This window comes from Erpetoichthys calabaricus, chromosome 8 (assembly GCF_900747795.2).
Source record: "Erpetoichthys calabaricus chromosome 8, fErpCal1.3, whole genome shotgun sequence".
In the NCBI taxonomy this organism is placed as follows: domain Eukaryota; kingdom Metazoa; phylum Chordata; class Cladistia; order Polypteriformes; family Polypteridae; genus Erpetoichthys; species Erpetoichthys calabaricus.
In genome coordinates this window covers 339,856-354,573 of record NC_041401.2, presented here as the reverse complement: position 1 = coordinate 354,573, position 14,718 = coordinate 339,856, and the positions used below count along the sequence as shown (strand labels likewise).

The 14,718-nt window shown below is 43.9% G+C and overlaps 1 protein-coding gene across 2 annotated transcripts in view; it reads right to left on the bottom strand.

Annotated features, from left to right (window-relative positions):
- tfpia (tissue factor pathway inhibitor a) overlaps positions 1 to 14,718 on the bottom strand; it is a 48,587-nt gene that overhangs the window by 7,828 nt on the left and 26,041 nt on the right. The window contains exons 3-4 of one of the 2 annotated variants that reach the window (XM_028806047.2): positions 10,672 to 10,848; positions 854 to 940 (exon numbers count right to left, since the gene is read on the bottom strand). In XM_028806047.2, the coding sequence (XP_028661880.2) occupies positions 854 to 940; positions 10,672 to 10,848 (264 nt within the window). The remainder of the gene's footprint in view (positions 1 to 853; positions 941 to 10,671; positions 10,849 to 14,718) is intronic. The other variant, XM_051930249.1, reaches the window with a different exon arrangement.

The following is a 14,718-nucleotide window of genomic DNA, read 5'->3' as shown; positions in this document are numbered from 1 at the left end:
CTGCACAAACTGGCAAAGGTGATGCTTTGTATTCCCACAAAAGTACCAGCAGCGTGTGCAGCACAGCCAGTCATGCGCCAGGGGTGCCCAAGTTCACATGTGCCAGATCAACGCTTCAGTCTTTAATTTATTTAGGACTTGGAAACATCTCGTTTCATTGATTTCACTTCAACACTCACATGTAAGGAGGCACCAAAGCCCAGCATGTGACCGTCTTTTCCATTTCATGAACTGCATGGTGAAGGCAGAGCCGTTACAGCAGGAATGCTTGCCTAAGTTAGTCTCACTTGGACGGACTCTGACATTTCAGTAAACGTGAACTGAATTTGAGTTTGGGGTCATTACTCACAGAGGGGGCTGGTTTATTTTGGGGTCATTGTTCATGGCTGCAGGGAGGTGCGGGTAGACAAAAAGTCAACTCTGCCATCTTCAGACCAAGGCCATGGGCTAAACATCGGGCTAAAAACACATTTCAAGTGAATTGTAACAGCCAGCAATGAACACTCCAGCTACTATCAGCAGCACAGCAAGGCATGAACCAGAATGGATGAATCATTCCTTTCATTTTATAAACTCGTTCTTCCCTAGAAGGTCAACCCTGTTCATTTTTGTTATATCCCAGACAGACGCGGCCCATGCATGGCTTGGCTGATCGAGAGACAGAGGCGCCTCTGACATTCCTGCTTCAGCTCATTCAGGTAGCCTCTTCTGGCACCCACGCCTGCCTTCACATGTGCCAGAATGTCTCAAAACGTTTGTTAACCCAGAACTCAAAGAGTGAGCCAATTGTAGATATCCTAAAATAGCACAAGTACAGATTTTTCAGTATGGCTGTCACAGCCTGACCACTTACCAGAAGCCAAGGGCATCTTTTTCGGAGTGTCCGTTGGGTGACCACTCAGTCCTCTGGTTCCATGCTCAGGGATTGTGCCAATATGACCTGAGGAAGAGACAGGAGGACTGATTCAGCTCCACCACACTTGCCCCATTTAAGTTCCAGTTACAGTGAGAAGCCAAGCAGCTTTGGGTTTGAGCTGAATGGACTGCCACTGGGCTCACTAACACAGCAAGCCTTGTCACACAAACATGTCACCATTTGTCTCATCATAAACTTACACGTCTGTGAGGCACAGCCACATCGAAGTCCTCCTCGGGCACCGCAGGGACTTTCTGGTGTCACTTTGAACTACGCTCAGGTGTGCTGGACTGCACTGTACTGACCATTTCTCAGTACCCAGAGAACTGTTGTTGGGTTTTGATGCCAATCTTGTCAAGAAATGCCCCACTGAGTATGTCAACACTGCACGCTTACTTCTAATGTTAACAAAATGACATTTCTGAAGATTGTCTCATTGTATTTAAAGATAAGAAAAAAAAACGTATTTGGTCCAGCTATGATAACCACATGGCAGTGAACCAGCAATTGGGTGTCCTAGCAGACTGTCCCAGCAAGCCCAGAGAAGGCCCATGACTAAGAAGGGAACAAACGGGTTTGAGTTTAGAGGCACATGCAGTATTAGTGACATTGATGTAGTTAGGGCTCACACTGCAGTTGTGAACGCAAACAAAGACCAGCAACACACTCCATATTAGATAGATAGATGTGAAAGGCACGATAGATAGATAGATAGATAGATAGATAGATAGATAGATAGATAGATAGATAGATAGATAGATAGATAGACTTTATTAATCCCAAGGGGAAATTCCCATACTCCAGCAGCAGCATGCTGATAAAGAAAATATTAAATTAAAGAGTGATAACAATGCAGGTATAACAGACAATAACTTTATATAATGTTTACGTTTACCCCCCCGGTGGAATTGAAGAGTCGCATAGTGTGGGTGATGAACGATCTCCTCAGTCTGTCAGTGGAGCAGGACGGTGACAGCAGTCTGTCGCAGAAGCTGCTCCTCTGTCTAGAGATGACACTGTTCAGTGGATGCAGTGGATTCTCCATGATTGACAGGAGTCTGCTCAGCGCCCTTCGCTCTGCCACGGATGTCAAACTGTCCAGCTCCATGCCTACAATAGAGCCTGCCTTCCTCACCAGTTTGTCCAGGCGTGAGGCGTCTTTCTTCTTTATGCTGCCTCCCCAGCACACCACCGCATAGAAGAGGGCGCTTGCCACAACCATCTGATAGAACATCTGCTGCATCTTATTGCAGATGTTGAAGGACGCCAGCCTTCTAAGGAAGTATAGTCGTCTCTGTCCTTTCTTACACAGAGCAACAGTATTGGCAGTCCAGTCCAATTTATCATCCAGCTGCACTCCCAGGTATTTATAGGTCTGCACCCTCTGCACACAGTCACCTCTGATGATCACGGGGTCCATGAGGGTCCTGGTCCTCCTAAAATCCACCACCAGCTCCTTGGTTTTGCTGGTGTTCAGGTGTAGGTGGTTTGAGTTGCACCATTTAACAAAGTCCTTGATTAGGTTCCTATACTCCTCCTCCTGCCCACTCCTGATGCAGCCCACGATAGCAGTGTCGTCAGCGAACTTTTGCACATGGCAGGACTCTGAATTGTATTGGAAGTCCAATGTATATAGGCTGAACAGAACATCAGAAACATTTTGACGATAACAGGCCACTCAGGCCAACAAGCTGTCCAATACCATACACCCGATTTCTCCAAAATGACTTCCAGTCCACTTATTCCATGTGCCTCTGGCTCTCATTGTGAAGAAAAATTCACATTAGTGTGAACTTTGCCCTTCACGAGGTTCTAACCATTATTTGTAATTAGCAGCTGTACGAACCCATTGCCAGTTTTAAACATGTTAGTGTCGTTCAGTCTCTCGTCATGTGTCAGGTCCTCAGGAATGAAGACAAATGAAGCAAATTAAGGACGGCACTAAAGCATTTGTTTTCTAAAACTTGCTTTGTTAATGTACTTTTGTTTTACTTTGCTGCTGTATATTTGTGACATTTAGTATATTGTGATGATGGTCTCTGCAATGTCCTTAAAGTTTGAGTTTAACTGGATGCTTTAAAGACAGAAGCAGCGTTCGGACAGTAAGCAAACACAGAATATGAAGTGACAAGTGCAGAAGACTCCAGCGCTGTGTCAGACTGGCACTAAAAGTCCGACTTCACTAACGACACCAGCTTTCTGACCTCAGGACGGTACCAGACAGGTTTAGAAGTAAATAATGGACAACTTCAACGTGTTCATTGGACCCTTTTCCTACTCCTCTGATAAAAGCTAATGTACCAGATATAAGCCCTCTTATTGCGGATATCATTAATCACTCTCTCCAGAGCGGCTTAGTCCCACTGGCCTTGAAAACTGCAAAAATTAGACCTCATTTAAAAAAATCCTCTTTGGATCCTGAAGTGATAGCAAACTATTGCTCGATCTCCAACCTTCCATTTTTGTCTAAGGTTTTGGAAAAGGTTGTTTTGGTTCAGCTGCAGGATCACCTCAAAAAATTCAATCTGGTTTCCGAACTTCTCACAGTACAGAGACAGCCCTGGTCAGAGTCACCAATGACCTCCATCACTCCTTATCCTCCTGGACCTCACAGCTGCATTTGATACGGTAGATTATAATATTCTCCTTCATCATCTTCACTATACAATTGGACTTTCTGGCATTGCTTTCGATTGGTTCAAATCCTATATTACAGACAGGGCTGAGTATGTGGCCTTGGGGGATGCTAAGTCTCATACCCACACTCTCACCTGTGAGGTCCCACAAGGATCAGACCTTGGGCCGACCCTCTTTAATATCTATATGCTACCCCTGGGTCACATCACCCGCAAGCACGGAGTTTCATTCCATTGCTATGCCGATGATACGCAGCTCTATGTGAGACTGGATTCGACTTCTCTTACACCACCATCAACTTTTTCCTCTTGCTTGGATGAGATTGAGGCCTGGATGTCCAAGAACTTCCTCAAGCTGAACAGCACCAAAACTGAAGCTCTTTTAATTGGCACCCCCCATCAACTTCGTTCCTCTGTAAATTGTATTTCCTTTTCTGACCGTACTATTACCCTCTCCCCTTCTGTTACAAATCTGGGTGTCAAATTAGACTCCCATCTGTCATTTGAAACACATGTCCATCACCTTTGTAAAATTACATTCCTTCATCTCCGAAACATAGCCAAACTCCGTCCCTACCTCTCCCTCTGTGATGCTGAAAAGCTGCTTCATGCCTTTGTCTCCTCTAGGCTGGATTATTGTAATGTGCTCCTCAACGGGATACCCAACAAGAGCCTTCAAAAGCTCCAACAAATTCAAAATAGTGCTGCAAGAATCCTGAGGAGGGTGTGGAAATATGAACATCTCACCAATCATTCGGTCAGTTCATTAGCTCCCTGTCCACCTCCGTATCGAATACAAACTCTGTTAGTTTACTCATCAGTGTATCCATGGAAATGCTCCACAATATCTTAATATTACAATCCACTACAAATACCCACCGCCTTCGCCCCCCTGTGACCAAAATTCAGACAATGGGTGACCGAGTCTTTACAGTCGCTGCTCTACGGCTCTGGAATGTCCTACCAGAGAGCCTGAGAACACAGCAGATTGTAAAAAACAGCTAAAGACTTTTATATTTAGAAAAGCATATGAACAAGAATGTTATAATTATTGTTGGTTTATCTGTGTTTTTATCTTGCCTTTGTTTAATCTTTATATTGCACTTTGAAATTTACTGCTAATGTAAAGTTTCCCTATAAATAAAATGCATTATTATTATTATTATAACTCCAAACTCCCTGGTCAAGGTGTGTTTGAGTGAAATCAACCAAATTTCAACAGCAAGTGTCGAGTGACGTTTACTGACAGGAAAGCCAATGTTTATTTCTGGCCCAGAAAATCCATTTTAAAACGGACATATTTTTGGTATTTTTTCCAGTTCCCGTATACCACGTAACTAAACAGAAGTGCTGCGTTTTTGTGGTTTTTCAAGCCACTTCACTATAACACTAAACCCCCCCGAGTGTGACTTCTGTTTCTAACTGGTTTCACAAGTGCACTTCGCTCTAACCTGCCCAGTTTCCGGATGCAAGGTTCTATGAAGAGCTTCTGACTGGTTTTAGAAACAATACAACAAGAAGGCCTCAAAAGTGTGGAGACAACAGGACAAAAGGTGAAAGGAGAAGGTCCAGAAAGAAGGCCTGTAGATGTTAGGACATGAATCTCAAAGACAAAGGCTGGTCTTCAGGGAGAGCCCACCAAAAGTCTTCGAGGCAGAGTGCAAGTCACTGAAAGCCCTTGAAGTTATTGTTGAGACTTCAAGTAACTAAAGAAGGTAAGGGCCACCTGGAACTGCCACACATATTGAAGAGGGTTCAAAATTATCAAGAGAATGAGTGCAGTCGACCCGGACTGTTACTTGAAGTTCTCAACTGCCACCATGTGCTTGCTAAATTCATTTTAAAGGTAAACTTTGCACAAATGTTAGAAAGTGTTCTTCACAGAGAACCCCAACATGGAATAAGTGACCAAGTACAGCCAATCTTAACATTGGTGTGTTTTTGTGACTTCAAGTATTTGTGGCTAAGTGCAGTAGATGGAAAAAAAATTTTAGAGCAATGCACACAAGTTTGAGGAACATCTGACTGGGCAATCCACTGGTCACCACTTGAACATAAAATAGGAAACCTGAGAGATGAGAGGAGACCATTCATCAAGCTTGTTAGCTAAGCTATCTCAAGATCTCATCCAGATTCTTCTTAATGGTCGTCAAAGTGTCTGTTTCAGCTACGTGTCTTGGTAGTTTGTTCCAGAGTCCCAGGATTCTATCGATCGTCAGTCCTAAATGGACTTCTTAGTTTCCATTCAAGTATGTGATTCACCATTAAGCTGAATGAGTGTTGCTGGATCTGCTTGATTGACGCCTTAGAGGGTCTTGAAGACCTGGACGAGGTCCCCATACAGTCTCCTCTGCTCAGTTTAATTCTGTCACAGGAGGACATGTCCTCAAGTCCCATGATGCACTTGGCTGCTCTCCTCTGCACAGCTTCAGGTGCTGCTCTGTCTTTCTTGTATTGTGGGGACCAGAACTGCACACTGCACACTGGTCTTCCTAGTGCATTAGACAGTTTAAGCAGAGCATCCCTTGACTTAAATTCCACAGTTTTTATGATCTAATCTAACATTTCATTTGCCTTTTTAATTGTTTCTGTGCATTGCTTAGTCTATGAAAACGTTGGGTCAACATAAACCCCTAAACCCTTTTCAGAGGATGCTTTCTGTAGCCCAGTGTCTCCCACCTTGGATTTATAATTAATGTTCCTTTTGCCCACGTGAAGCACTTTGCACGTCTCTGTTCGCCCAGTTCGGAAGCTCGCCCAGGTCATTTTGAATTCTTTTTGTTGACTCCTTGGTGTCTGCCATCCCTCTAATTTTAGTGTCATCTGCAAATCTGACAAGTTTACCAGCCATACTAGAATCAGTGTCATTAATATAAATGAGAAAAAGGACAGACCCCTGAGGACCTCCACTGATGACCGTGCTCCATGTCAAGCAGTCTCCTCTTATCTGTACTCGTTGTCTTCTGCCAGTCAATCAGCTGGAGATGCAGTTTTGTAGGTCACCTCTGATGCCAACAGCTTCTAGTTTCAGAATTCATCTTCGGTGTGGGACGACTGAGTCTCAGTACATGATGGCATAGGCTTTGTTTTTGTCAACAATTCTGGTTGCTTCTTCAAAAAAAGAATCTAAAAGATTCGTTTGGCAGGACCTTCCATTCATAAACCCATGCCGGCTGTTATTTAGAAAATTTTTTATCTAGGAAATTTTTGAATGTATTTCTTATTATAGTTTCCAAACTTTTACATGGCACAGAAGTAAGACTTACTGGTTGGTAATTATTAGGATCCATTTTGTCCCTCTTCTTGAAGGCTGGAATCACATTTGCAAATTTCCAGTCCTCAAGTGGTTCTTTCTGAAATGTCTATTAAGGGTTTGTAGATGACATCTTTCATTTCTTTCAATATGATTGGTAAGAATCCATCGGGTCCATTGGTTTCATTGGTCCTTAACATTTCACGGGCTCAAAGCACACCTGACTCTTCCGTTTCTAAATCTACAAACTAAGAGTTTGTTTTTACTTCTTTCTTCCAATTTGTTTTTTCCTTTATAAAAACTTGTGTGAAATATGTGTTCAGTTCATTTGCCGTTACCTTCTCATTTTCAGCGATTTCGCTATTTGTGTCCCTAAGGTTTCTTAAATTGCCGGTCATCATCTTTTTACTGGTGTAGTACTGAAAAAATGCTTGCTGTTCATTTTGACTGCTGTAGCAATTTTTATTTTGGTTTCTCTTTTTCTGATCTCTTGCTGTACTGTCTGACATTCCTCTACATCAGAATTACCTGGCTTTTTTAAAATGTTCAGCTACAGTGATCTTTTCCATATTATTATTATTATTAGTCTTTTTGTTTTATTGCTTTCAGAATAAACTTATTGTGAGCCTGGATCAGAAGATCTGTGGGATGACACCAGCTGTCATTTCTGCTTGCTGAGATTTCGCTTTCCCACTTGATGTTTTGTAGACTCTTCCTCATTCCCATAAAGTCTGCTTTCCTCAACTTGGTGTACATTTGTGTGTTTTCAGAGATGATCTCACGTTGTAATCGCTGTTACTTAAAGTATCAATAACTTCTGTTCTTGTGATTCGCCCTTTATTGTTTGAAAAGGTGACATCTAGACAGACGTCACCAGATGTTGGGCTTGAGACACACTGGATGAGTAAACAGCCATCTGCACCATTTCACTTTCCTCTTTGGTATTCCTGATATCGATTAATGTTAAAATCCCCCATGACCACTACGTCCTCTTTGTTGCACGTCTTGTTTGACTAAATGAGATCTTATTATCTAAGACATCAGAATTTGTCGGCGTGTAGCCTGCTCCACTAACCAGGTCTCTGCCTTTCTTCCTTACAAGCTTAGCTCACAAGGATTCTGATTGGTTTCCTTTTTCCATCATGACGATGTGGGCCTGAATATTATTTTGCTACATTTGTAGAGCAGGGAGCCCCCAGTGCATGTGTGGGGTTATTTCTGGATTACTGCATTAATGTTGTGTATATTATCAGAAGTGATGTTTTGTTATAAAGAGTTCTATGCAGAAAAATGTCTTTTGGACAATCTGTAGTGACTGTAGGTCTCAGGAACCTTACCCCGTTTCCCACTGGTTCAATGTATTAGCATTGGCGACTTTGACTTTCGTGCCATTTTCTAGTAATAGAAGACCCCAGAAGTTGAGGATTGACTACACTATGACATTGGCACTTTAGGGACCTTCAAAACTCAGCTTGGTGGAAATGCGTGGAGAGGACTGGCGAGCTTTTCTGCGCTGAATGGCCTTTTCTTGTCAAACTTCTTCTAATGTTCTAACATTGAATGAGTTGATCTTTGTTTGCTTTCAGAACTACTGAATGATCCAGACTGTAATTCATAGATATCCACACATTATCTTTTACTTTCATTTACGGCACTAGCCATTTAATGATAATCTTTAAAGGTTCAATTTGCTCAATTCTTAAAATGCCAGGCTGAACAAGAGAGAGAGAGATGAGCTACAGTGACGGCCATTTCTGAGTGAAGTCTGAGAGAGGACCACCGAGAGAAGCTACGGTCCATGGCCCTGGGTGCAAGCGCACTCTTCCACGACTGTAGATCCCTAAAGGCTGATCCTAACAGTGAATCACATATTCAAGGACATCAGTGGAAATTAAAGAGAAGGCCGTTTACGACTGCTTTATGCGAAGAGTTGTGGGAACCTGGAACGACCGACCAAGACAGGGAGTTGAGGCAGAAACTCTGAGAACCTTTAAGAAGAATTCACAATTAGCTAAACAAACAAACTTAATGGACTCCTTTGGTTTGTCAGATTTCTTACCTTCTTATGAGAGTGTTGGCAAAGGTGTAACATAGAATGGTGGGTCCACAGGAACAGACTCTTGTATTTGACATGGGCTTCAGGCCTTTTTCTCATGATAACACATTTGACACTGAGAGTGTGAGCGGCTATAATAATAAAACAATCGCTCACCCCAGAAGCGGCCTTGTCGCTCTTTTCTGGACTTTCTCCGACCTGCTCTCCACACAATACACCAGAGGAGGCCTCGCCAGTATGTTCCACAGCTTCAGCGAACCCTCCTTTGACTTGATATGTAATCTTATGTGATATTCGCACTTACTGTATATATCAGCACTTCTGTGCACTCTTCAGATGTCTGACTCCCAGGTCCTTCTCATAAGTTTCAAACCTCCCACTGTATATTCTTCTTTCACATTTTTATATTAAATTTTATGTAAGTAAATGTGTCTCTTTATACAGTGGTGTACAAAAGTATCCGATCCCCATGAAAGTTGTCAGTTTTCTGCATTACGTTTATCCATTCAGTATTTTCGATGTGAACTCTTAAAGCTCCAGCGGTACATTTTCTGTATCCATTTAACTGAAGAAGAAGATGAAATAGTCGACAGTTTGAGTTTGCCCTACACATTCACACTTTGCAGCAGTTACGCCCTTCGTCCTTTTGCAGTATATCTGTGCCAGTTTTGCACATTGTACAGGAGCGACTCTTCCTCGTTCCTTAGGCTGGCGTTATGGACCCCAGTGAGTACGTGACTGACTTTCAACTGAAATGACTGCGCTGGGCAAGTTTTAAACCAGCCACCTGTGTCTCAAGACTAAAGCACTGGCACCAACTGGCACACTCTGGGGTGAGGGCACCAGCTACATTTTAGAATGAAGCAGAGCTTATGCCCCCCCGAAAGCACAAATGATGAACCTTAAATTTTTTTAACAAAGGGCGCACAGGAAGATGAGCGAATTAGCTCGGGCTCTCAAAGCAGCTCAGAGGCAGGTACTGACCAGGTGGCTTCAAGTCCAGTGCTTTGGCCTCTGCATCACACAGTGTGCCATTCCTCTAGCCCATTAGGGCAGGCCTTGCTCTTTAGTTCAGGGCCGCCATGGCTCTCTGGTACTGTGGCCTACTCGTGTTCTCATTCACGCATTATGAAGGTTGGTCCTCCTCAGACTGTAGTCTTTCCAGCAGCCTTCTTTTTCCAGTACAGAACAACATGCCGTTAAAGCCTGTGCTGGCAAAAGGCCCATGCATTTACCAACCACGGTGCGGATCCAGCCTTTCACAAACCTCGAAATGTCCTGCTGTGGGCAAGTATGACACCGATTAGTGTTACTTCTTTAGAATGGCCAAAGGATCCTAAACAAATTCATGGGGACTACGTACACTCCACACAGCAACCGCAACTGGCACCACCATTAGCCGCTGTCTTGCTGAATGTTTCTTATTAATTCAATCCAGACATGGGACTTGGGGCCCACAGCCCTTCCAAGCAAGATGGACACAAAGCCAGCCAAGGTGCCAGTCCATCACAGGGGAAGCTGCACACCTCTGCATTCTCTAATGTAGGGTCTGATCAGAGCCACCAGCCAACCTAACGTCTGCCTTTCTAGGTTGCTGGAGGAAAAGGAGTACCTGGAGAAAATTTGGAATGTGCAAACTCCATTCAGAAATAGACCAAGAGGGTTCAAAACCCCAACCCGCGGGTGAGGATTCAGCACTCATCACTGGCACACCATGCAGACTCAAAACACACAGATGGAGAAAACATGCGGCACAGGCAGAAAGCCAGACACACACTGACAGGCGGAGCACTCCAAAGCTGTTGCTTACTTGCATTACTGCAGCTTTCCCAACAGTCCTGTAACGTTCGGAAGTTGTTGCCATTCCCAAGGCATCCTCCGTACAAGAACTTCTCACACTGCTGTCTCCTCACATCATAAAAGTAGCGAGTTATCAGTCCTCTGCATGGTCCAGGGTCTTCGTCTAATTTACAGGCATCTTTCTTATCTAAAAGGTCAGGAAAAAAAGAGCCATAAAGAATCGCTGCCACACAAATCCATGGCACTGCCAGCCTGCTCTGTGGCGAAACACACCGCCCTACAACTGCTGACTCAATGCAATGCCTGCTGGGTCTTGTTTGACCCAATTCTGACACCCCCTCTCCCTTTTAGAAGGCCTGGACATCATTTTCACCCCCACACCAATTTTGTACTGATTGACCATCATAACCTGAAACTGCTGAGAGTTGCGATGGTTTTATGGGTTGTGAAGTATGGAAGCGTATTAGGGCCACGGAGAAGAAAAAAAATTAAACATACGGACACAGTGAAGAAAAGAAAAAAAAGCGTATGTCAAGAATAAAGTCAACATGCCAACTTTATTTAATCTTGACATGTTGACTTTATTCTCATAGTTTATTTTGTCATTAAAGTCACCTTAAAATCAATGTTTAATTTACTAGATTTTCTGAAACCCGTCATAACTAATGCAGCACATTAAATAGTTTGTGTCCCAGTTGTTAATCGTCATGCGCTTTACACTGAGGCCCTGAGAGGAGGCGCAGGCAGCGATCGCCACACAGAACACATTCACTTCATGACATTCCTGCTCTCTGAACATTCAGAATACCGAGATAAATACTGTACTTGATGTCACTTATATGATGAAATGCATTAAAGCGTGCATTGAACATGGGCAAGGGGGGCACGGTGGCGTGGCGGTAGCGCTCCTCCCTCACAGTAAGGGGTCCCAGTGTAGAAAACCTTTATGGCAGGTGTGACGAGGCTCCTGAAAGCTGGATGTGTGACTGGGCATCGCACTGGGGGTTTGTTACGTCAGATGGAGACAGCACTCCTGCAGTAAAGGAAGCCGCTCAGAAGAACATCAACTGAATTCTGTGTTTGTGTCTCCGACCACCAGCTCACAAATCCAACATTTACACAGTTAAAGCAGTGCGATGCCCAGTCACGCATCCAGCTTATAGGAGCCTCGTCACACCTGCCATTAAAGGTTCTTCTCTACACTGAGCGTACACCTGGGACCCCTTACTGTGAGGGAGGAGCACTACCGCCACGCCACCGTGCCCCCCTTGCCCATGTCCAATACACGCTTTAATGCATTTCATCATATAAGTGACATCAAGTGTTTATCTCGGCATTCTGAATGTTCAGAGAGCAGGAATGTCATAAAGTGAATGTGTTCTGTGCGCTGATCGCTGCCTGCGCCTCCTCTCAGGGCCTCAGTGTAAGAAGCGGGTAGCGATTAACAACTGGGACACAAAGCATTTAATGTGCTGCATTAGTTATGACGGGGTCTGAGAAAATCTAATAAAGTAAACATTGATTTTAAAATGAAGTTTATGATGTGGCAAAGTTAAACTAGAGAGAGAAAAATCAAAGGTTTAAAGTGGAAATGTCAACTGTAATCTCGACCTAAACGGCGAGAATAAAGGGGAAATGTCGAGAATAAAGTCAACATGTCTACTTTAATCTCACCATTTATATCGATATTAAAGTCTAAATGTCCACTTTAATCTCGCTGTTTATATCAAAGTCTACATGTCCACTTTTTTTTTCTTCTTCTCCATGGCCCTAATAATAATAATAATAATAATTCATTACATTTATATAGCACTTTCTAATACGCTTCCATAGTGAACAAAACATCTTAAATACAACACAAAATCCATTAAAGTCAATTGAGGAACAAAACTGAACCAAAGGGTGTGGCAAAGCCAAAGGTTTCTTAGTAGCTGTATAAATTATGGGATGTTTACTTGTTTAATTTGGGGAAATGTAGGAAATGTCACCATTTGAACCTGACCAGATTACTATAAGGCTACTTTTACCGATTTCAAGCACATTATGAGGGTTGATGAAGTTTTGGGCCAGAACAATGCAAGTCGTGTTGCTGCTTCTTTTTCCACAGTTAGTTTCTGGGACGCGGACTTCTCTGAAAGCCACAGTTTGATGTCTTTATTTTTGCTTACCTTGCCGTCAGAAATGAACATACAAGTGGCTCATATGGCTGCCTCCCCAAAGCTTCAGAGGTTTGGGTTCAAAACCCAGCATTGGCACAGCCCATAGTGCCTTGTGAGCTTGTGCATGAATGTGCCCTGCCACTCTGGCCCCCAGTGAGTCGAATGCATTTTCACGGCCTACTGACCTGTGCACACATGTCATCCATATACAAGGGCAAGTGTACAGCCAGTGGTCTCTGCACATGACATAGTTAAGTAACACTGATTGATAAAACTTTAGCAGTCTCCGGGGGGAATTTGGCTTCTAACAGCTCTAATAAATAAATAAATAAACAAACAAACACTTTGGTCTGAACACACATTGGAATGACTATAAAGCAAAAAAAATGACAAAAGAAAAACTTCTGACTGGGACGTAACGGTCCCAGTGAGGGGCTACACAGACGTATTGCTGTTGGTATAAAGGAGCCCCCCATTGAGTTTCTTCACACACTTAAGATACAGCGGGTTGGTAAATGAGTGACTGACTTCACCCGAATGATTCATTGGCTGAGAGTCCTCAGTGCTGGTGTGTCAGAGAGAAGTTGTGCAGCTTTGTTCATAAAGGCGCTCAGTTTTTTACTCATTCTCTTCTCCTCCTCTATGACCTCCAGTGGGTCCGGGGTGTATCCTATAACTGAGCCTGCCATTTTAATTAGCTTATTAATTCGGTGGGCCTCTATTAAGGTGATGCTACCAGCCCGGCACACCACACTGGCCATCACAGAGTCGTAGAAGATATGAAGGACGTCACTTCCTCACATTAAAGGAAAGGAGTCTCCTGAGGAAAAACAGCCTGCTCTGCCCTTTCTTCTAGAGTTCTGAGACCAGTCCAACCTGTCATTAATGTGGACCACCTCTCCTGAACGGTGACCAACACAGACTCTTGGGTGTGCTGAAAGCAGTTCCTTGGTTTTGCTGATGCAGAGTTGCAGACAGTTCTCAAAGGACCCCCCCCCCCCCCCCCCGTCTCAACCCCCTTATCAATACACCCAGGAGTGAAGAATCACCCGAGAATTTCTGCAGATGACCTGACCTGCTGTTATACTTCTAATCAGAGATGTACAGCGTGAAGAGACAAGCAGACAAGACTGTCCCTTGTGGTGTTCCAGTGTTGCTCACACAGTCCATTAGCCAGGACACCTCAGGCTCATCCACCTGCATGTCTCTGAGGTGACCCCTTAACAGGGATGGTATTGAAGGTGCTGGAGAAATCCAAACACTTCACCCTCCCAGTGCTGCCAGCTTTGTCCAGGTGAGAGCAGATAGATAACGGTGTCCTCCAGTCAGTCAAACTGCTGTGGGTCCAAGTAGTCTAAACCAAGGGGGCTCCTCTAGTCCAGGAGCATGGTCTTCATGATGTGAGATGTGCCACTGGCCTGCCTTCTTTGGCACATGTACAGATTAGACACTTGGAGCAACCTCAATTGGAACTCGGCACACATCTTCATTCTGTTAAGTGCTGCTCAGGCCGGGCAGACTTGTTATTTTCAGGTGCAGCCTACTCCTGTATGGCACAGCCTTTCATCAATGGAGAACAGTACACAGTGTGGCAGCAGTAGATGATGATAATGATGAGGAGGAGGATATTCACCTTTGGGAAGTTTTGCATTTAAAAACGAGACAATGGCACCCACAACAATTGCACTGACCCAATCAGATGCTGTCATAATTGACTTTTTAAAGGCTCACCAATACCTGCTAAAATGTTCAGCCCAAGGTCTCATTTCTGGAGTCACACGGTGTAACCCTCAGAAGCTGTGATGACAGACCAACAAACGAGCGCGAGCGCGTTCCCGTCAAGCAGCAAATTGTGTTGTGCCTTTAAGCGGATTAGAAGCTCGCTAGTCCAGCAGTGT